At 47.1% G+C, this 22,058-nt stretch overlaps 2 protein-coding genes across 2 annotated transcripts in view; both read left to right on the forward strand.

Annotated features, from left to right (window-relative positions):
• Positions 1-22,058, forward strand: part of LOC139057127 (uncharacterized) — an 87,032-nt gene that overhangs the window by 28,702 nt on the left and 36,272 nt on the right. Inside the window, exons 11-13 of the mRNA XM_070534902.1 lie at positions 621-811; positions 3,286-3,418; positions 5,912-6,156. Of these exons, the coding sequence (XP_070391003.1) occupies positions 621-811; positions 3,286-3,418; positions 5,912-6,156 (569 nt within the window). The remainder of the gene's footprint in view (positions 1-620; positions 812-3,285; positions 3,419-5,911; positions 6,157-22,058) is intronic.
• Positions 9,796-21,802, forward strand: LOC139057305 (immunoglobulin superfamily member 10-like). The gene is made up of 6 exons (XM_070535257.1): positions 9,796-9,986; positions 11,291-11,508; positions 15,471-15,603; positions 16,907-17,100; positions 20,238-20,373; positions 21,216-21,802. The coding sequence occupies exons 1-6, from the start codon at positions 9,917-9,919 to the stop codon at positions 21,689-21,691; spliced, it is 1,227 nt and encodes a 408-aa protein (XP_070391358.1). The 5' UTR covers positions 9,796-9,916; the 3' UTR covers positions 21,692-21,802.

Consider the following 22,058-nt stretch of genomic DNA (forward strand, 5'->3'; position numbering starts at 1 on the left):
GCGTTCGTTGTCTCCGGACATACGGATGCACCTCCCGCCTGGATTACCCCGGCGTGAACAGACTAAGCTCTACCGTCTGTGGCTAGGCGTTGCCTTTACAAACGCCTATGCTTTCCTCATAGGAATGGCCAACAGCCCCACGTGCGACACATGTAACATCGACGAGACGCTCGCACACATTATCTGTGTCTGCCCGCGATACAGTGCTGAGAGACAAGTGATGTGCAGAGTGCTGGACCAGTTGGACAATCGTCCACTTTCAGAACTATAAGCTTTAGGCCAATGCTCCGAAAGAACATCCGCGTTGAAGGCCTTACTCGCGCTAGTAAGGTTCTTGCGGTCCACGGGGCTTCACGACAGACTCTAAGAATGCCGCCCCCTACCGCTCTGTAGTGTACGCGCTTTGTTCGTGCTTGTCTCCCTTTCTTTCTATCTCCCCCTTCTACTCTGTTTCTCTTTTTATCCCTCTTAACCCTTCCCCCTGCGCAGGGTAGCCAACCGGAACTACCTCTGGTTAACCTCCCTGCCTTTCTCTACATTATTTTCTCTCTCTCTCTCTCTCTTGGAAATTTATTGTCATGTAAAATCTGAATACACCTCGTTTAAACGGTGCATTTCAGTGAAACCTTTGGAGGTACACGTGCCACCATTTGGACTGCCGGGTGGAATGGCTCGCCTAGACTGCGCACGCAACTTTGGAAAGATAGCGGCGCACACCAGGTGGTACAAAGATGGTGAAGAGTTCTATCAATTTGTGCCGACAGAGAAACCTAGCATAAAGACATTCGAAGTGGAAGGAGTCAACGTCAATGTGAGTACCAACGTTCGCTTCCGCCCATAGCCACTAATTAAGTCCCGAATACGGTGAGCAATCTCTGACAATAGACTGAGTGTACTTCACAAAGCCGCTTCAGCCAAACAAAACGTCTTCTTTGTAATGAAAAAATGACACTTATAGGTCCTATAAGCGGCTGTAATTTGATACATAATTAGGATAGGCCATCCTACGCAGTTTATTATATTATCTCAGAGATCCGCTCGCATAAAAAGCATTGTACCCTTTACGAAAACACATTATGTATTCATATTAGGATCGACCGATCCACGCCTTTTTGCCTCCGTGATTGGCTCACATTATTTTGGTCGACTCAAGAAACGAAGGCCGGTGAGCGAACTGTAATGCTATCGGATTAATGCTTTCTTGTCCAATGTCTCTTGCAGGGGTCGGAATGCATTGCAAGAAATATTTGACAAGAAGATGAAGAAACTCCAAAACCAATCTCCATAATCTGAGCGTCAAAAAATGATATTCTGATGTTTTATGCGCCAAACCACAATCTTATTATCAGCCACTCCGTAGCAGGGGAGTGAGTAAAATCGTTGGACGAATAAATTGTCGGGTAGCAGAGGTGAAAGATCGCCGGGTTCGGATATGTGTGTGTCTGCAATTGCCTCCAGACAGCCGCCTGTTTCTTGTTTAGTTTGGCGTGCGGTGTAGGGTATTTACATCTGTTCAATCTGTAGTGCTGCGTGGTGCCTCTGAAAGTGGTCATGCGATCCTCCCACATCCGATCCCGCGTCGCTCTCGCGGTGGGCGAGACATCGGGATTGCCGGCGGGCGCCGCTGCTCGGCATGTCCTCGCGCCGCGGCGTGGGCCGTCTCGTTTCCCGGGAGCGGAGGGTGCGAGAAGGGGGGAGGGGGGGGGGGGTGCATACGAGAGAGCTGTCGTTTTTGCGGCAAATATTGCCATGTTGGATTTGTAGAATGCGGGCCGCTTCCCGGGAGATCCGGCCGCTAGCGTAGTTGCGTATCGCTGCCTGCGAGTCGCTCATTATCACCTCGGCGTCTGTGGTGGCTACCGCGATGGCTATCATTGCTTCCTCGGCCGCCTACGTCTCCTCCGTGCGTATCTTCACGCTCGCGACGCAAGTTCCGCTGTAGTCTGTGATTGCGACCACGCAACCAAGTCGCTGCTCGTACCTACGTGAACGGTTTCTTTGCTGCTGCCGTATTTCTTTTGCAAGTCTCGCGCGCGCCTGTGGTGCCGGCCAACATGATGCGAAGAGTGCATGTTCTTGGGCAACGGCGAAACGGCGATGCGCTCGCGAATCGGTGCGGGCATCGCGACCTGCCCGCCCTGCGTCGTGTGGTAGCTGATACCTAGCGTCTCGAGGATGTGTAGTCCGGTTCTGTTTGTTGCCAATCGCTCGTACTGCGCGACGTTGTGCGCTTCAATTATCTCGTCTAGCATATTGTGCAAACCCAGTTCGAGAAATTTATCCGTGCTGTTATTGATCGGCAATCCGATGGCACGTTCTTACGCCTTGCGTATGAGACGGTCTAGCTTCGTCCGTTCGGTCACCTGCCACTTCAGGTAGGAGGCGACGTATTTCATATCACTGGTTACGAACGCCTGTACCAGGCGGATCGTATTGCTTTCTTTCATTCCGTGATGTCTGTTTGTGGCACGTTTCAGTAACCGAATCGTTTCATCGACTGCACGCTCTAGTCTACGTACGGTTTCGCCGTTGTGGCCTTCAACGCGCACCGAGTGCACGGTACACACGAACGCTTGTGAGTCCCGCCTCCACCGGAATGCCGCCGTCGCTGGGATCGAACCCGCGACCTCGTCCTCAGTAGCGCAACGCCATAGCCACTCCTCTGTTGTTCTGTTGTTCGGCGGTAACCTCTGTATATATATATATATATATATATATATATATATATATATATATATATATATATATATATATATATATATATATATATATATATATATATATATATATATATATATATATATATATATATATATATATATATGTATATATACTTGCGTCTTGTACGACTCGGGGGCACAGAAAGCAAGTTCGCTACTTCAGTGGTATAATATGGATGAGAAAGGGCTAAAGAATCAATCGTATAAGCACTTTAACATATTTGATAGTCTAGCTTTCTAGCTGTAACTGGGTGCCTTAAAGATAAAAAGAAACTCGGGTTTTCGTACGTCCACAAGGGCACGTTCTGTTAGCTGAGTGACCCCGGTGCCACTGCAGCTCCATCCAGTACGAAGAAGAGTGCTAAGAAAAGCGTGGCGAACCGTCTCAAAGGCCACAACTCCTAAACTCTCAAGCTCACTGCATCGCTTACAATAACGTGGTAATTGTCGTGACGTAAACTGTCTATCACATGCTGTCCGAGAGCGTGTACTCGATGTCAGGCCTCTTACCCTGGGGGGTAACTGCGCATCAGATGAAAATGTTTTGATGTTGTTCTGTTCGCAGATGTCCCAGTCGAATGCCGGGTCGGTGTACCTTGAGAAACTCAACGCGTCGACAGCCGGCGTGTACAACTGCGAAGTCAGCTTCGAAGCGCCTCTATTCCGCAGCATGGCAAGAGGGGAGCTCGTGATTGCCGGTAATTCATTTATCCACCGTGCAGCCTCGTCCACTCAGAAAGGGGAGGAGAAGAATGCGAAAGCCTTATATGGCTTATGAAGCAGAAAATCGAAAATCCGGCGGCGTGGCCGGAGATGTACCAATAGCCGCGTAGTCACGGAGACGCGCTCGTGCCCTCTGTTCGCACGTTCGTCGTCGTCTTCTTTCATACATGGCTCCGATGCCGCTCATCATGCCAGCGTTCCCATACTTCCCCTCCCTCTGCGAAGGCGTTGATTGCACTGGCCCACTGGCAGTCGGTGCGGCGATTTCGTCGAGTTCTGTCGTGCGATCCGATGGACGAACCTTCAGCGGAGATGGCGCAAAATGTCACGTGGTGACAGAGACGGACCGCGCCAGTGGCCGGTCTATATATAGCGACGCGCGTCGCGGCGCTGCCAGTCGATGCGGTGATTTCGGTGAGTTCTGTCGTCCGCTCCGGTGAGCGAACCTTCGACTTGTCATTCAGTAGCTGCGCCCGGATCCTCTTGACGCCCGCTCAAGTACGCGAAGGAGGCCGAGACACGTGACACGGTACATGATACAAAGCAACGTGAAAACAACGCGATCGCGTTTCGTTAAACGAGTCGTCATCGGGTAGACGCCGCAATCCTTTCGCATTCATCCACGCAAGGATGCACAAGTGTCCTTGTCAAGCATGAAATGCTCTTAGCTCCCTCAGACGACCTTCGAGTGACCTTGAGCCAAAAACCAGAGACGTTATCGGGGCACCCAAATGAGAACATCCCGGTAAGTTGTGAGAGCAAAGCGAGATCATCCGGGCAACCAGTCAAGACTGCATCATATACGCTAGTTACTTCCCAAACAAGTAGCAAAAGATATTGCTTCCGAGTTCTTCCTAACGTTCGTTCACAATATCACTGAAGCTGTAACTTCTATTACGCTGAAGTTTTATTTGTCATTTCTAATAGCGACGTTCAAAAGGCAGATACGGAGTACTACACACTTGATTGTCATCTTTTGGCGCTGAGTGCTCCCTTCAACGCCAGAGGCCCGCGAGTTCCGCGGCGCGTCCGGTGCGCCGCGAATGGCCGTCTGACCGAAACGATACTTGCAAATAAGTTCTGTCTGTGACAGGAAACTATTGCGTCCATATGAACCAGTGCAAAGTATGGCATGGTGCGGTGTAATGTGGTAGGGTGTGCCGTCGCGAACATGCACTACACCCATTTCAAGATTGTAGCTAGTATCATTGCCAACCAATCTGCTTTGCCGGTAGCCATTTCGTGCGTACATCTACCCTCGATTACGGGAGAGCCATAAATTTTCTGAGACACGTTTATCCTGTCCGTAAATGTACTACAGTCTACGGATTACCTAACCGAAGATAGATGTGAGCAGTAGCGCTCCTGTCACCATCTTTTGAAGCGGACGCTAAATAGAGCCCATACGACAGAGTATAAAATACCATATTCTACCTAGCTGCTCTGGCAAAGCCGTAAGTGCCGTTTAATCAGTCAATCAACATCATTCATCCAATATTTTCTCACATTTGTGTAAGGAAATGTTTCCCTTGCTGCGACATGTGACAGAAGAATCGAACGTCAAGAGTAGCAAACAGCAAACAGTATAAAGGAAAAGACAATGCCAACCTTTCAAAAGCTTCACGTGTGCTCACCATTTCCTGCGATATATTTCGAGAATTACGGCACACACCGTGCGGCAGTGTGTCTGTGATGGTATAGCTTTACACATCACTTCCGAGGCACTTTAGCTTTCCTGTAATGCAGACCTCAGGCTCAGCGAGGTGTGTTTGTGGGGCAGCATCAGCTTCAGTGCGTGACGTAGGCGACACTTCGTGCATTTGTATTCTGTTAAATATTTCTCATTTGCTTAGCCACCTTACTTCCTGGCACATTTCCCGTCATTCCAAGTTACCTCCCACTCTCCCTTCACTTGGGTACTTTATTTTCAACTGATGTTTCTTCTGTATCACGGTACTAATTGTTCCTATCTGGAAGAGGGAGCGGGGGAGGGGGGGGGGAGGGAATGGCATTGCCCTATCCACGTGGTTTTGCATCGGCACCCTAACAAATCATCCTCCATATGATGAATTATGTTTATTAAAATCCTGTAAGAACAACCAAAAGCCCCTTATTAGCAGTAGAAAAAACTTCTGGAAATCCCAACAGCAAGCTGAAAACCTCACCTGAAATTAGGTTTTGGCTTACGCGAGACCCGGATCTCCACCTCCGGGTCGTCCAGATGGCCGAAGACGCCGCTAAAGCGCAAAGCCTGGCCGCCGACTGAGGAAGAAGAGGACGGGCCCTCCCACTCCCGTCCTCACTAAACCCGATCTCGGACAAAATAAAGCTTACTACTACTACCACGCGAGTGCAAGGAAATTCAAATATGCCCAGAAGGCGGCTTACTCGCCTTCAAAGTGTACACAGCCGATTCAACACCAACAACAAATTAATTTTCTATCCTTTTCTTTTCTTTGGTCACGCAGAACGGATACCCGCAACGCCCCGTATATTAACCGACAGAGACACCTACCTCATCGGGGACACCGTGAAGCTGAGCTGCGTCGGAGTTCGGTCCAAGCCATCCCCAGCGCTTTCTCTGTTCGTTAATGACCAGCTTGTGAACGATGCCAAGACCAGACTGGAGCCACATCCCGACGGGCTACCAACCGTCAGCGTTGAGACCACCTTCGCGCTGGGACAAGAAAAAGTGCAAGATGGCCACGTTAGAGTGAGATGCGAAGCTCTATTCTCGGACGCCTTTTCGGCAACGGTCGAAGAGAACATTCGCGTCAAGCCACGGCGGCTGCCTTCGAGAACCTCCTCTCCTGAAGACCCGTGTCTCGCGAAGGCGTGGACAATTTTCAAAACAGCGTGGGTGCATTTTGCTGACCCTCACGACGGCTCGGTCGAAAACGACAATCACACATTTTCAACTGTTCAATAAACGCAAGTGGCCGCACACATCCGTCACTTTCACCAGCCTATTTTTATTTTTACCTATTATTTTCAATTTGCAAACACAAGAACAATCACATAAAGAAAAGAGAGAGAGAGAGAGAGCAAGGAGCTGGCCGGCAACTCCCGCAAGCAGGAGCAGGAAGCCTGCATGCCTGCTCTAGAGTTAGTGTACATGCTACCAAAGGTAGCATACGTACACCAAGCGTTATAAGAACACTTTCCAACTTTCTTCATGAACGCACAGCACTGAACATCAGAAACTAAAGCGCATGCACACTTTACGCATACAAAGTACATATTTTTCCTCAAATTTAATTAAATAGTTTTACACACTGATAGTGGCCTACACACTGTACAGTCTATACCATATGTATGCCAAGCAATAAATCATTAAAAGATGCTGTCCTCCATTTATCATATCGAGGAGCGTGTTGGAAATGCTATCGACGGGGAGCGCTCGGGCAGTGGAGCCACAGCCAACGGGAACTTAAGCGCGTTTCGCTGCTACAGACGTCGGGCGCCGGTTCTTCACTCAATGATACTTTGGAAATTTGACGCTTTCGCATAAAAAATATTTAGGAAATTACGGCGAAATATACGATTATAAGACCGATGGTATTCTGTTGTCAGACCTCTCACATCAGACCCTAGGTCTTATAATCGTATCTTGCACCATGATCCTTCTTTTTTTAACTTGCGCACCTTGGCTAACGTTAGAGCTGGGGCACGCGGTGCATCCGTATTTACCGTAGCCGTGGTAGCGTACAGTGCTCAGCAACTCAAAAGCGATACTCGAAGCTCATGGCTGCTGGCCAGCGCTTTCTGTGCCACACTTGTGCCCTGCGGAAACCGAGGTCTAATTAATTCATTGTTGCGCTTATAGGAAAATAAGGACTTATGAAGAAAAGTAGGAAACGATAGGCCAAGCGCTGAACATCAACTGTTTTTACTCTTACGGCAGAGCGGGGAAAGTAAAAACCGAGACGATACATTGTGGAAATGCGAAGAAGGCGGCTGCATGGCGGCTGCATTTCATCCCACCAATACGCACTGGTGGCGCAAGAAGCAGCGGCCACCATGCGGTCCGAGTACCGCGTTTAATGACAATGATAATGTTTATTAGAATACAAGAGCAGTACCCAAAAGCGGCCCTGCCAAAGCCAAACAAGAGGATGGGGGGGGGGGGGGGGGAGGGGCATTTTCCGACAGCTGGAGACATCAGAACGCAGTCAACGAAAATGGATTAAATAACAGGTTTAAATTAAATAAACTTACAAAACTTCATTTCTTCACAGCTATGTGGCCGCTCATTGGGAACGCCTCTGCAATTAAATTACTTAAAAGGGAGCGGTATGCAAAATTCCCGAACACGCGTCCCGCACCTGGTGCGCACACGAGGACACGCAAAACGCGCTGACGTGGATGGAGCTCTCGGTCAGGCCTACAAGATAGGCAAAACTATTTTGTCCAGATATACTTCAATACGATTGTTTCTTTAAACAACTGAGTGAGTCAGTGAGCATTGTACATGTATACAAGTACCCAAGAAAGCGGGCGGAGGCGCAGCCGCCATAGCCCATCGCACGTGTCATGCAAAAGTCCTGGGCTCGCTTTCCACCGTTGGCATGTTTTTTTCGCTTTATATTTCCTTCATTAGGAATATATACTTGATCGCAAATGTAAACCCCGTTCATAAAGATGGGTAAATGACTTTTTTTCCATATTTCAATTCAAAAGGACAGTTGTTTCCCGTGCGCTATCCTTGACCTCCTTGTCTGTTGCCTTCACATTGTTACTAAATCAGGGTTGTCATTGAAAATCGAGCCCCTCGGTTCCGCTGATTCTTCGCAAGCTGCACGAACCCGCTAAGGTCACACACATGCGGCTATAAAGTATACCGTGTCGAATGAGCCACGTGGTTCTTACAAGACAATATATTTCCCCGGGGCCCTTACAACTCTATGTAATATCGTCTCCAGAATCCGCACTTTGCACAAGCGTCTGCAGGGAACTATCAGTTGGTGTTGGCTGAGAAAGAATCAAGTCGGGCCTGAATCAATGGCGTCGAGAATAGGAGGCCTATTCCTACAATGCTCGAAGAAGTCTCACTGAAATAAAAAAGAGGCGCTCGAAAAGGCTCAGTCAAGGTGTCTCGGCTTTAGGCCTGCTTCTCGCACAAAAGCGCGTTCGAAACGCATGGAGGCGATTCCTCCCAATAGTTCCAATGCGGGCATTCCAAAGTAGCCAACAGAGCCACCGTGAGAGGTGCTACAAAAAAATTCGCTGAATAAAACTTATAGGTCCTCGCACCATACCTCAGCGACAGCAATGCCATATGGCATGCATTACACCTTTGATTATATTCCTTCTAGTATCAGCCTGCGATAAAAACCCTACTAAAATCCTTCCCGGGACACACATCGTATACAGTGGTTATCGTAATCGGCCCACCCATGCTTTCAATTAATTACATTGCCTCTGGGGTCATGTGCCTTTATTTTGCGTCGGCACCAACTACGAAGATGGGTGAGTGTCCTGAATAACGCTGTCGCAACACAGGTCGCGATTCCACGGTACTCCTGCTAGGTTTCTGTCCTGGGTGTCACCCGCAATCCCTACGCGTGCATTTAAAGATGAGTATATAGCTCAATCGCCAGACAAGTGCATATACGCTACAAGGAAGTCAAGAGAGGACGGCTGTAGCCATGACATTAGGCTACGCGTGCCTGCGGGCGTGCTGCGTCATATTCGCGAGAAATGCGCCCTCCACTGGAACGTTTGCACGGTGTTCCAAGAGTGTTACAACATATCAGCAACACTCTATACCCATAATTGCACCCTGGGTTGAAATCACCTTTCGGTATGATATTTGAGCGCCACTGGCGCCTCCTCTCCGCACCACCACCATGTCGACCTTGGGAAACCGACAATCTCGAAAATATGTGTTGTCAAAATAAGTGAGATACCCCCCCCCCCCGAAAACAAATATGCAAACTTCTATCAGTGCTTGAAGTGTTATGATATTACAATCATTCCTAATAAAAGCATCTCTGAAAGACACATTTCTCTTAATTAGCAATCGCTCGGGTAGTTTGAATAGAGTAACAAAACACCATCGAATTGTTTGCCACTGAGGCAGCGTGTGCCTCTATACATTCGCAAGAGGCTCGAGTCAACAGCCGACAAGCCAATTGCGCAGTTGATGTGTCGCACGTGAGCGTAATACGAGCAGGCTCCTGCAAACGCCCGCCTTCAATGTAAGCAGGATGGGTACTCAAGTCCCACGCTCGCTGCAAGACAACCTTGAGCCCCAATTCGGCGTTCTCACGCTTTCAGCCGCAAGCCGTCTCAAAAATATTATGGTGGTGAACTATGAGCTGTCTATGCACGCGATGGCGTTACGCGACTCATCGGCAGAGACGGTGTTGCGCCTCTGGTGGAGAGAGTTTTCGTCGGTATTAAAGAGAACCACCGGCTGGCACTCCGAGGAGTGACTCTTATGAAGACCACACCGTCCTCTGCTGGACAAAATGACGGGTCTTCGCTCTAGATGGTTTCCTGAATCGTGCGTGTTTGTCTTCTTCCTCTGGATTGCGACGTGTAAGTGATCAGAGCTTCTCTTTTCTGCTTTTTTTTTTCTGAAGAATGGGGGTTAATACGTAGAAGCCGGATGTATACTGCGCACCGATTATCAAATGCTAATCGCGTGAACGTTCTGCACTGAGCAGGAACGTAGAATATCTAAGCACTGCACATTTTTTGAATTTGCCCTATACTTGAGATAACACCAAGCCCTCAGTAAAGATGTAGCAGAGGTTTACCGCACTATTAGAGAGCTTTAGAATAGGGGCATCAAATTCTCGGAGCTCCAAAGATCTTTGCGTGCGATAGCTTTGGGTCAACCAGGAGGTACGAGTGATACAAAAAGGTTTTGCATTCACGATTTGCGTCTTGCTATCGCACTGCCACCACGGCTAGAACAACGAGCCACGATAAGTAATAACATAAAAGTTGATGCAGAAATACGTGTGCGCATTTACAGAAATGCAGACATACGTGATACGTGTGCCTTCAGCACACGCGCTTTATTAATTTTAATAATATTCGTGAGTGGCAATCGCGGATAATGACCAACCAACAATTTACTCCACTTAGTTTTATTTGCCGTCCTCAGCCAAGACAATACAAACTTGGGTGCGGCAACCATGAGGCCAGCGCGGTCTCAGATCAACAACTGATCTCAATAACAGCGACGATTCATCGTTCGGCACTTGCATGAAATTAGAGAAAGAGATAATCTACATCAGCATTCGTATGTGAAGAAAATCGCTAATTGCCAAGAAATCAGGCCAGTGTGGTCGAAGAGGTGAACCCTCATTTCGATGCGGGCCACCATGCTCGTTGATTTACAATTAAGTTTGCAGCGACACGCTGTATCTCAAAAATGCCGTGCTCGAAACCCCAAACACCCATGGTGCTCGGCGCTAGCGCAGTGGCGACGACGCCATTTGCTTGAAGCCCCTATTCTAAAGATCTCTATCATAACCTCTGTGTTAATGCTGGATCTTGAGCAAATGCTCCTGCGTGATTTAGGCAAGAAAGTAGGTTACGTTGAGGTTCGGAGGAACCGCACAAGCAAGAAAATGGAGATTAAAAAAAAGGCCGCTTAGTTGTTGTTCTTTTTTCAGTGTCAAACATCAGTATTTTGCGGAATATAACACGTTAACATTATACCAGTTTGCGTAGTTAATGGCCGCCTAAGTATCAGTCCGCACCAAAAACATATTTGATAAGTGCGACTTCTTCCAGTGTTCGCGGAACACAAATTGCCTAACACAAACTGCTATTGTACCGGTCATTACTATAGCGCTCAACAGATGTGCCGTGCCGACTTTTCGTTACAGACGCAAGTGGTCCGGCGCAAGCTGTCAGGATAATCGAATTGAAAGTTCCCGAGACGCCAGCTCATGGATCCACTGTGACGCTCGAATGCCTCTACGACTTGCAAAGAGATCAGCTGCTCATGGTCCAGTGGTATAAAGACGACAGGGAGTTCTTCCGTTATATGCCTCAGGGCAAGCCCAGCAAAAAGCTATTCAATATCAAAGGGCTCACTGTAAACGTAAGCGGTGCCTTCTTTACACGTCCGATTGAGTCGTAATGAAAAAAAAATGTATTCGGAATGTGCTATAGTATTCGAAATATCGAATCCAGTAATCTTCAATATTTAACCCGTATTCTACAGAACTTGATAACCGGAACCTTAGATTAGACGTTGGTAGACGATCGCGTTGAACTATAATGGTTGCAACAGCCAGAGAGAGGAACGACTTCGAAGTGCCACTTTCACGGTCAGCTATTAATCAATCTCAACGAGAAATATTTAGTCGTTTCTTCAACCCACTGCAACAAAGGGCTACGCTACTGGAGGTGTTGCCGCACACATACGCCGGTTCTGGTGCAACTTGTAGAGCAGCAGATCACTTTTGTCCTTCACGACATTTTGCAATTTCTTAATCAGACTGTTTTAAGCATAAGTTGGTAACAGATTTGATATAAATATATATCAAATATTGCTTTTTTTTTCTTCAGTAGGCGTTAATATCTTTGCATCACAAAAGTGATATGTTCGTATCTCTTTCTTTCTTAATGTCTTCTTAAATGAGAAAATATTCAATATCCGACTCGATTGTTCGAAACCAGGTGTTCTTACAGCTATTTTTCACATACTTGTAAACAATTAGATTAATAACTTCACCATTCAAACACCCTTGAAAATTACCTCAATAAAGTGCAGCTGACCACTTTAGCACTTCGGCATCTTTCACTTGCGTTTCCAGATTACTACAACCGACGCACTTCTTGTAATATCTATGGTTATAGAAATACAAGGTGTCGCTCCCAAAATACTAAACTTACATTACACGTGGTAAAAAGACTATATGGGGATGAAACCAAGAATGCGCTCTTCGTTAGCAGCAATATAGAAGGTGATATTGTTTTTAATGATCGGGTATAGTCGTTATATATACTTATTGATATGACGGCACATGTCCCACTTCAGAAGTGATAGGTCGTCCTTGAAGACATATATGATAGTTGTTGTTGTTGTTGTTGTTGTTGTTGTTGTTGTTGTTGTTGTTGTTGTTGTTGTTGTTGTTGTTGTTGTTGTTGTTGTTGTTGTTGTTGTTGTTGTTGTTGTTGTTGTTGTTGTTGTTGTTGTTGTTGTCTTCCCAATCTTCAATATGAGCGGCAGCTTTTGCAGAAAGCTCAACGCAGCCCATGAATTTTTTATTGGCTAAATTGACTTATTTAACATTAGTGATTAGCTAAATGGTCACAACCCAAACGTAGCTCGTCATTTCTCATCAGAGCGACCTAGGGTCGTTAAATCCAAAATAAATAAGGGTGGCCAACAGATGGAGAAGTACACTGTGGTATAAAGGTCAGAAACAGGGATAGCGCACCTCATAAACACCGGCCCACGTTTCAATAGGCGCACATATCCTCGTCAAAAACGGCCTTGTCATCCTCGGCGGTTTAGTTTCACAAGGAACATCAAAGGACAGCGCTCTTCCTCTTTTTTTTTTTGAGTCTTCCTTTGGAGCCAGCCGCCGCCGGCAACGACTGCCACGTGACGTCACCTTACTAGCCATAAGCTAACCCACCGACGATGACAAGGCCGCTTCTGACAAAAATAGGTCCTCCTATGGAAACGTTGGCCAGCCTTACGAGGCATCTTACCCCTGTTTGTAGCTTTTATAGCATAGGGTTGATAAATGTTTGTTTTCAGTCTTCTTTGTTTAGGCTTTGATTTCTGTTACATATAGAATAATCTTCACGGTAGTAAAGGCAGTCATTGTTTATCTGAAGCAACTGCAGTGGATGTATATTGTATAATTACTACTATCTCTTTGTCCTATTAAAACAAAAAGAGAAATGAAAGCACCTTCATAAGCGTTAGTGTAACAAAGTAGGAGGAGTAGGAATGAACGTTTATTGTGAGAAACAGCGAGAAAGTGTTCTTTCTTCGCCCTAGGTGAGTGGCTCTCTTATTCCAGAAAGCCGTTGGCTAATGCCGCAGCCCGGGCTCGGTCCACCAGACTTCGCTGATCTTCCAGGTTCTGTGCCTTCAAGATTGCCTCCCACGTTTCTTCGATCGCTTGTAACGGTTCTGAGGCATCATCCCGACTGTTTTTCTCGCGGTGTGGGCACACCAACACCATGTGTTGGAGGGTGCCTGGTACATCACAATATCGGCATAGGTATGAGAATAGTGGGGTGCATCCGATGCATGATAATTCCATGGACATACGTATTCGTTTGTAGTCTGCGGAGGGAGGTGGCTTCTTCCTTGCTTAATTTTGGATGTGGTAGAGGATATTCGCTTCTTTCCAGTCGGTAGTGTTACAATATTGCGGCGTAGTTGATGGGAATGTCCTCCACCCTCGTCGCTTTCCGGAGACCGTGGGGCAGGAAATCCCGGCTGGTATGCTCTCGGGCAACAGCATGTGCTGCTTCGTTTCCTGCCAGGTGTTCGTGGCCTGGGGCCCATGCGACGTAGGTTTCGGGTAGTTCTTGGTGTCTTGTTATTCTTTTAGAATCTTCACTGTTGCGGCAGAAATTCGGCCTTTTCGTAGGTTTCTACATGCCATTCGCGGGTCGCTAAACATGATTGCTGTGTCTTTGCATGTGGCGATGCCGACGACGATGGCCACTTCCTCCACCGTTTCTGGATTTCTGGCCGGTATGGTGGCAGCGACTAGCTCATTACCTTCGTTGTTGGTCACAGTAATTCCGTATGCTCTTCTACCTGGGTATTTTGCCGTGTCTGTATATCTCGTGCTGGAGTCCTTTGAGTATTTCTTGCTGAGCGCTCTAACTCTTGCTTGTCTTCTGTCTTTGTAGTATGTTGCATGCTTGTCGCGAGGTATTAGAGCGACTGAGATGGAGTCACGAAGAAGTGGCGGCAATCGGGCTTTCGCGTCTGAGTCTGCTATGAAGTCTTCGCTGTATGCGAGTTTGCGTAGTATTGCTCTGCCTGTTTGAGTCGGCTTAAGACGTTCCAGCTGGCTGGCTTTCTGCGCTTCACTCATTTCTTCCCAGGTGTTAAGAAGGCCAAGTTTGGGGAGTATCGTGGTTGAGGTCGTACTGGCAAGTCCTAGTGCGCTCTTGATTTCTTTTCTGATGATGATGTTGAATTTTTCCAGAATTTCAGCTTTCTTGAGGAGTAGATACGGGGTGCCATATGTGATCCGGCTTATAAGGCGCTTGAATTAATTGGACAGTTTCTTGCTCTTTCAGTCCTCTTCTTTGGGTGGTTATACGCCGAATTATATGGGTTACTTGTATTAGGGTCTTGCGAAGCTTCGGAAGTGTAGCTGCACCAGAACGGTCTTTATCTATTGCGAGGCCAAGGACGCGGAGGAAGCTAACTTGAGGGATATCGATTCCATTGAGTGACGCATTATTGCTTAATATAGTGAAATGTTTGACTGGAAAAAGGCATTTCGCTTTTTTTTATAAGGATAACAGTGAAGAACGTGCAATAACGGGCGAAGTTCAAGAAAAGTACGGGCTGCGGTGCAACTATTTCCAAAAACTAAAGCACCTCTGATTTGACGTCCGCAAGTCTCAATGGTTAGGGACGTAGCCGGGTTTGTCGTTTGGTTTTTCTTTATCTCCTTTCTTTTTGCCGGTGACCTGGCACAAAATATGCATGGTTGCAAAAATAATGAGAATGGTTTGGTTTGACAGTTTTACGTGCTTCTTGAAATTTAAATGCCAGTCAGTCTAATATTCTCGCCACAAAACAGAATACAGCAACCACAGACCAAAACAAAAAATTATATTGCTTTCAGATCACTGCTCACGACTACTTGCATTTGATTCCAAAAAATATATCACATAAAAAGAATATAAAAAATATATTTATGAGGACGAAACCAGTCGCGAGCCGATGCTCCAGAAAAAAATGGCGACAGTTTTCAGCGCTGTCACTTTCTTTTTATCGGTTGGTTTAAAAAACAAGACGCAGTAAAACGAATCCTTCCTTCTTCCCTTAATGCAATATCGGTTTTGCAGGTCGCAAGCAGCACCAACACTACGATAGTCCTTGACAACGTGCGGCGGTCTGCCTCTGGAATTTACAGATGCGAAGTAGTAGATGAACCATCGTTGAGTTATGACTCGGCTAAGAAAAGGATGGATATCATAGGTGAGTGATACCCGAATTCGGCGCAAGGTTGGTTGATTGGTGAATCAGTTTATTCACTTAGCCTAACGCTCGTAAAAAAAACTGGAGGACGCTTAAGCTTCGCCTTCAAGAGTGGAACGCGATAGCGTTATCGCACCCCATTCGCACCGCCTACTCAAACGCGCTACGTCAGCCAAACATCGCGATCGGCACATATAGCCGGGCCCCAACGCGCCATGAAGGCGGACGCGATCATGGGGCGAGTGGCGCGCCACGTATCGGGACAGCGCCGTACATTGCGAGGAGTGGGTCTTCTGTGTTTGCCGCAAGATGGCTCTGCGTGTGCGCAGAGCGCAGAAGAAATATAGCGGAAACGTACTTCGCTACTCGTGAAACTGCGACTTCTGTAAGTTACATGGTCATAATTACCGATATACACCGCAGTATAACTTTCTACGGCACGTTTATAAGGTAACACCGCATTCACTAGAGGCGATTTTGTCCCGTTTTGAAGGAACGAACTCGTGGCTGAGCAAATAAAGAAGAAAAAAAAGAACTCGTGGCTGAGCGTTAGCGTCTCCGTCTCACACTTCGGAGACCCTGGTTCGATTCCCACCAGCCCATCCTGCAAGATGTTTTTTATTTATGAAGTGCTTTCTGGGATTTATCGCTCACGGCCAACGCCGCTGACGCCGACGACACCGGCTTTTCTGCAACACGAGCTCCTTAACGCTGTCGCGTTAAAAAGCACGCACACACACACAGAGAGAGAGAATGTGATGAGGCACGCTATACTGGAGAACTCCCAGTTCATTTTGACTGTCTGGATTTTCCTAATGCACAACCTATTCTCGGCGCACTAGAGTTTTCGCCTGTTTATACCTCCATCAGAATTCGACCACCACAGGCAGGATTTGTACACGCGACCTTGCGCTCAGACACAGAACTTAGCCACCGAGGCTTCGCTGTGGGTGAAACAAGAACGCGAATCCCGCGTATGCCGGCCGTTTCAGCGATGACTGCATCCGCTTATCAAAAGCGAATGATTAGAGCTCAAGTATATCTTTTTTCTGTTCGAAAGTTAAAGCAGAAGCGGGCAGCACAACCTGGGAAACAAAGTCTAACTGGCCTTAACAAGCCATAGTTGTAGAATTAAAATCAGCCAGTGTTCAAGGCATGTCCACTGAGTAGGAGTTCTGAGAACAGCACCAAGTTAGACTATTTGTATAAAAAATGAGCGACGTAGATATGGAGTACTACTTGCTGCCGCTTTTCTTCTTTGAGTGCGGCTCAACAGTTGCTTGTTTTAATCCAAATTCTACAGAAATGACTTTATCGATTGACCAACCACCAATCGGCGTTCTCGGCGGTTCCGTGCGTCTGAACTGCGCACACGACTTCGGTGGATTGCCCCTGTACAGCTTCAAGTGGTTCAAGGACGGCAAAATGCTGTACAATTACATTCCTCGCAACAGGCCACCAGGAGAACTGTTCAGCGTGCAAGGCGTGACGATAGACGTAAGTCCATGCACTGCCTCAAGACTCACGCGAGGCCCTCCTCGTATAGCAGTATATAGGGCTATACGGTTCTTTGAATGCGGTCATCCAACTACTCAGGAAAAGTTCTTCACTAGGACATGCCCGAAATTTCGGCTATACACTACAAGTTGTAAATCCCCGTTCAGGGAACGTCGTATACAGAATCTTTTCAAAACGTTTCTCAGGTGCCGAGTCAGAAGCAAATCAAGCGTAAATCAATGATGCGAGAAGGCGAGTAAACCTTCCGCGTCAATTTCCCTCTCTCTCTCTCTCTCTCTCTCTCTCTCTCTCTATATATATATATATATATATATATATATATATACATATATATATATATATATATATATATATATATATATATATATATATATATATATATATATATATATATATATATATAGATATATACTGACCTGAGCAATACCCAGAGCAGCCACGATACCTCCATTCGAAGTAGTAATGGACAGGTTGCAGGCGCTCCTTCTATAAATAGCGATGAAGTTAGAAGGGCCTTGTAAGATATGAAACAAGGAAATGCGGCCAGGAATAACAGTTGATTTAATCACAGATAGAGGAGACTTCATGCATGAAAAGCTTGCGGCCCTTTACAATAAATGTCTCACGACTGCAAGGATTCCACAGAACTGGAAAAATGCAAACATTACACTAATCCACAAAAAAGAGACGTTAAAGAATTGAAAAATCAGTGGCCCATTAGCTTACTTCCAGTATTGTATAAGATATTCACCAAGATAATTTCTAATACAAAAAGCGCAACACTTGACTTAAGTCAACCAAGAGAACAGGCAGTTGTCAGAAAGTGTACTCTACAATGGATCACATCCATGTCATCAATCAGCTAATCAAGAAATCCGCAGAACACAACCAGCCTGTCTATATGGCTTTCTATATGGCTGTGTGTGTGTGTGTGTGTGTGTGTGTGTGTGTGTGTGTGTGTGTGTGTGTGTGTGTGTGTGTGTGTGTGTGTGTGTGTGTGTGTGTGTGTGTGTGTGTGCGCGCGTGCGTGTGCGTGCGTGCGTGCGTGTGTGTGTGTGTGTGTGTGTGTGTGTGTGTGTGTGTGCGTGTGTGTGCGCGTGCGCGTGCGTGCGTGTGCGTGCGTGCGTGCGTGCGTCACGATAATCTTCGGGTTCGCGCTGATGCTGGCTCTTGGTGCGCTCCAGGCGCACTGCATGTGATATGGAGGTGCCACACGTGTGCCGTCATCTCGCTGTAGAATCGAGTGGCTCTTTCGAGGAAAAGAGCGCGCGGGCCTTTGTTTGAATTTTAGGATGTTTTCGCGGCGTACATCGGGCATATTATTTTGCAGACCCGCTCGTCACCACTTGATCTACAAAGAGTGATTGCCTGTTTGCAACACCACAACTCGATGAGGGACCCCTAGACGATATGTGGTATAGACAAGAAGTAGAGAGACGAAGACATCACGAAGCGCCCTCTCAAGCGAACGTTTAGAACGTTCGCAAACATGCGCATACGCTCAACATATTTAGAAGACAATCGACCAGCCCTTCAGACAGGAGAAAATAAAGTCGACACACGCAGCGCTGAGTGACAACCAGTGCTTATTACACTTGAACGGCAATTTACAGGAACGCAGTGAGCAAAACGACAAAATCATCTCAAGCCACTATTGTCAGTGCTGTGTCTGTCGCTTTATTTCCTGAAGCGATGTTCGATTACCTTCAAAGAATGCATCAACCAGATCAGTTCAGTACACTATTACTTAACATCGTACACACATTAGACGGCGTTATCGTACCGTTCTTTCGTCGTGCTTCGTCTTTCTGGAGTGCAGCTCCTAGGCGTCCGTTCTTGCGGCGAGCGTCGACGTCGGCGTAACTAAGCCAACGACCACAGCGAATGATGAAAGAGCGAACGCAGGAGCCTAGCGGAGGATGAAAAATGAAAGGAGGAAAGTGGAGGAGGAGGTTATGGCGAAACTGTGAGAACAAACCCGTAGTGTCGCTCAAGACGGGCTCTGCGGCGACGATGACTACGAGATGGCGCCACAGTATCGCGTGCAAAACATATGGAAACAAAGCGCTGCATGAGCGGACGTCTGTCTGCGGTGGCTGCTGTGAATCACACCCACGCGTCCCCCACGCATCACCCACGCGCTGCCTCTCGCGATTTCCCGATTAGCGAGGCAATTGGTCACGCCACACTTCGCTCCGTTTGCAACGTGCCGTCCGCGCCAGCCAACCTATCGCGAAGTGAAAACACGTATACAGCTGCGCTCAAATTTCGCATTAGGGAGTATCGTATTCGTTGGCAAATTTGGTCTTCGATTCCTTAATTTGTAAAGTCATGACTAAATCGCAACGGCACGGGAGAGACGTGGTTTCAGCCCTTTTCGGCTTGGCCATCCGACATTTAGCATCGTGAAGACACCTAGCGAGCGGAGCGCGACTAGAACAACGCGCCGAAGTGGACATTTAGGAGATGTGCAGCTTTAGGAGATGTGCAACTATAGTGATTTGAGTTAAGCTTTACGAGCTGCAGGATTAGCTTAACGATAGAGCACTTTTCTGACAAGTAGCATACTCTGCTTCAAGAGCTAGTCTGGGCGCAATTTTCTTCAGCATGCAGCTTATACCGTGTTCACAACAGCGTTTACTATGTTCACGGAAACAAGCGAACATGACATAGGCAATTAGCTATTGTTGTATTACTTTCTGAAGATCGAGAAGAACTTCCCATTGCGCCGCGCGTGTTCTGAGTACAAAAGTACTGAGCATCACAAAGAGGGCGAAAGCAGCAACTCGCGGTTCACAAGGTATACGTGGCCCAGAAACATATGAAGTTTGTACATGTTCCAGTACAGGACACAGCACATAAGAATTTGAAGGCCCCGCTTCTTTTTTTACTTGGGCACTGCATTTTCGTTCCGTTCTTTGCAATCGGGATGTGTGTGAATGCATCGCGTTGTGTGCTCGCATCAGATTCTTGTTCTCAGGTACGAAGCTTCCACCGCTACGTCTCCGCGTCTTGTTCTCCGCTTGTCCCGCCACAACGCGGTACAGAAATATGCTTTAACGCCGATTCATTTCTGGACTTTAGCTCAAGCACTTTCTTCTCTCTCCCCACCGCAGATGCTGCAGACCAACTATTCGTCACTGTACCTGAAGAACCTGAGCGCTTTAAGTGCTGGCACTTACCGTTGCGAAGCCAGCTCCGACGCACCACCCTTTCTAACAGCCCAGGATGAAAAAATGCTTGCGGTGTTAGGTACGTATGCGCGTTATCCAAGCGGCCACGGCATTTTTCTCTTCCCTCACAGTTTTATTTCCATACAGTCTGAGACAGAACCTACGTTCCCAATTTTCCTCATCTCATAAATGATAATGCAAATCCCACGCACTGTAGGAATCGATTTTATGCGAACCGCTGTGCGGATAGCTCGCTCTCTAGCTTCGTTTGGCATTCCCACCGTAGATTTTTATTTTTATTTTTCAATTAATAAACGTATCTATCTATCTATCTATCTATCTATCTATCTATCTATCTGTCTATCTATCTATCTATCTATATATCTATCTATCTATCTATCTATCTATCTATCTCTTTCTCTCGTTTAACATATTGCACAAAGTGACGCCAGATGGCATAAGGTGCCCGTGCAAACGAGTTATTGTATGTGCGTTTGTTACACGAGCGTGCGTGTGGCGACTACGACAAGACCATAGCATGAAGAATTACATGCACGAACCCTTTCAAAGTGTTGTTGTTGTTGTTGTTGTTGTTGTTGTCGTTGTTGTTGTTGTTGTTGTTGTTGTTGTTGTTGTTGTTGTTGTTGTTGTTGTTGTTGTTGTTGTTGTTGTCGTCGTCGTCGTCGTCGTCGTCGTCGTCGTCGTCGTCGTTGGCCAACGATATTGACAGCCGTTCACCCTGAGTTGATTCCTATTTTTTTCATCCCCCACCCCCCATTATCTTTCGTATTTTCACACGCAACGCAGCAAGCCCTGATGCAAGGTGGGGTGCAATATTGATTTGGTGCCAAACACTGTCAATGCTCTTGTCATACTCCAAAGTATTATCCTTTTAACCTTATCTCAATTTATCGCTCGCAGAACAAGGGGATAAGAGACCACTGATCACATACGACAGGGAGACGTACCAGGTGGGAGACAATGTGCGCCTCAACTGCTCCTCCACCAGGTCCAGGCCGGCTCCCAAGCTCGCCGTGTACGTAAACGACCTACTCTTGATCGACGCCGACGTCAATGCGAGCGTCGACACGCATCAGGACGGCTTCCAGACGGCGACTCTCATTGCGACCTTCCCGGTTAGGCATACCGACGCAAGAAAAGCTGTCGTGTGGGTCAAGTGTCACGCCAGCTTCATTGGTCTATATGAGGCGGTGGGTGGCGTGTCCATACCAATCGGGCAGCGAACGGAAGACCACAGAGGACCTTACCAGCAACAGTACCAGCAACCGCAGCACAAGCAGCCGCTGCAGCGACCAAGTTCAATGTCATCGCCACAAGACGAGTGCTTGGCCAAGGCTATGGAGATTCTGGCTAGGGCGTGGGCCGCCTACCAGTGAGCAGAGTTGAACCCCAAGCAACAGATGTTTCAAGTTTACTTGCACTAGGAGACGCGCAAAAAGAGAGAGGTTTGTGATGGTATCTGAACGTATACAATAAATAATGCTATATTCCCCCCCGTTGTGTAATTATTTCACTTCCTCGGTTTTTGTATATCGCAACTGTTGCCAGATACGTGGTCGGGTCTGTCATACAGCCGCGCGCAGGAGATATGTTCGCCGGCTCGATCTACCTGCATGACGTGGAGATCTTGACATCTCTTTGCTCATCCAGCGCAAGGGAGAGGTGACGTGTACTGTAGTAAACGCTTCCTGTTCTTTGTCATCCTCACTTCTCGCTCCTTGCCTTCCCAGTACCGCTCTTGCT

The sequence above is a fragment of the Dermacentor albipictus genome, chromosome 3, assembly GCF_038994185.2.
Source record: "Dermacentor albipictus isolate Rhodes 1998 colony chromosome 3, USDA_Dalb.pri_finalv2, whole genome shotgun sequence".
Classification (NCBI taxonomy): domain Eukaryota; kingdom Metazoa; phylum Arthropoda; class Arachnida; order Ixodida; family Ixodidae; genus Dermacentor; species Dermacentor albipictus.

Excerpts from the sequence above, each read along its gene's own strand:
- LOC139057305 (XM_070535257.1), top strand. The coding sequence starts at position 9,917 with ATGACGGGTCTTCGCTCTAGATGGTTTCCTGAATCGTGCGTGTTTGTC. Across the intron at positions 9,987-11,290 it reads CTTCCTCTGGATTGCGACGT|ACGCAAGTGGTCCGGCGCAA; the intron begins GTAAGTGATCAG and ends TTTTCGTTACAG. Across the intron at positions 11,509-15,470 it reads TCAAAGGGCTCACTGTAAAC|GTCGCAAGCAGCACCAACAC; the intron begins GTAAGCGGTGCC and ends TCGGTTTTGCAG.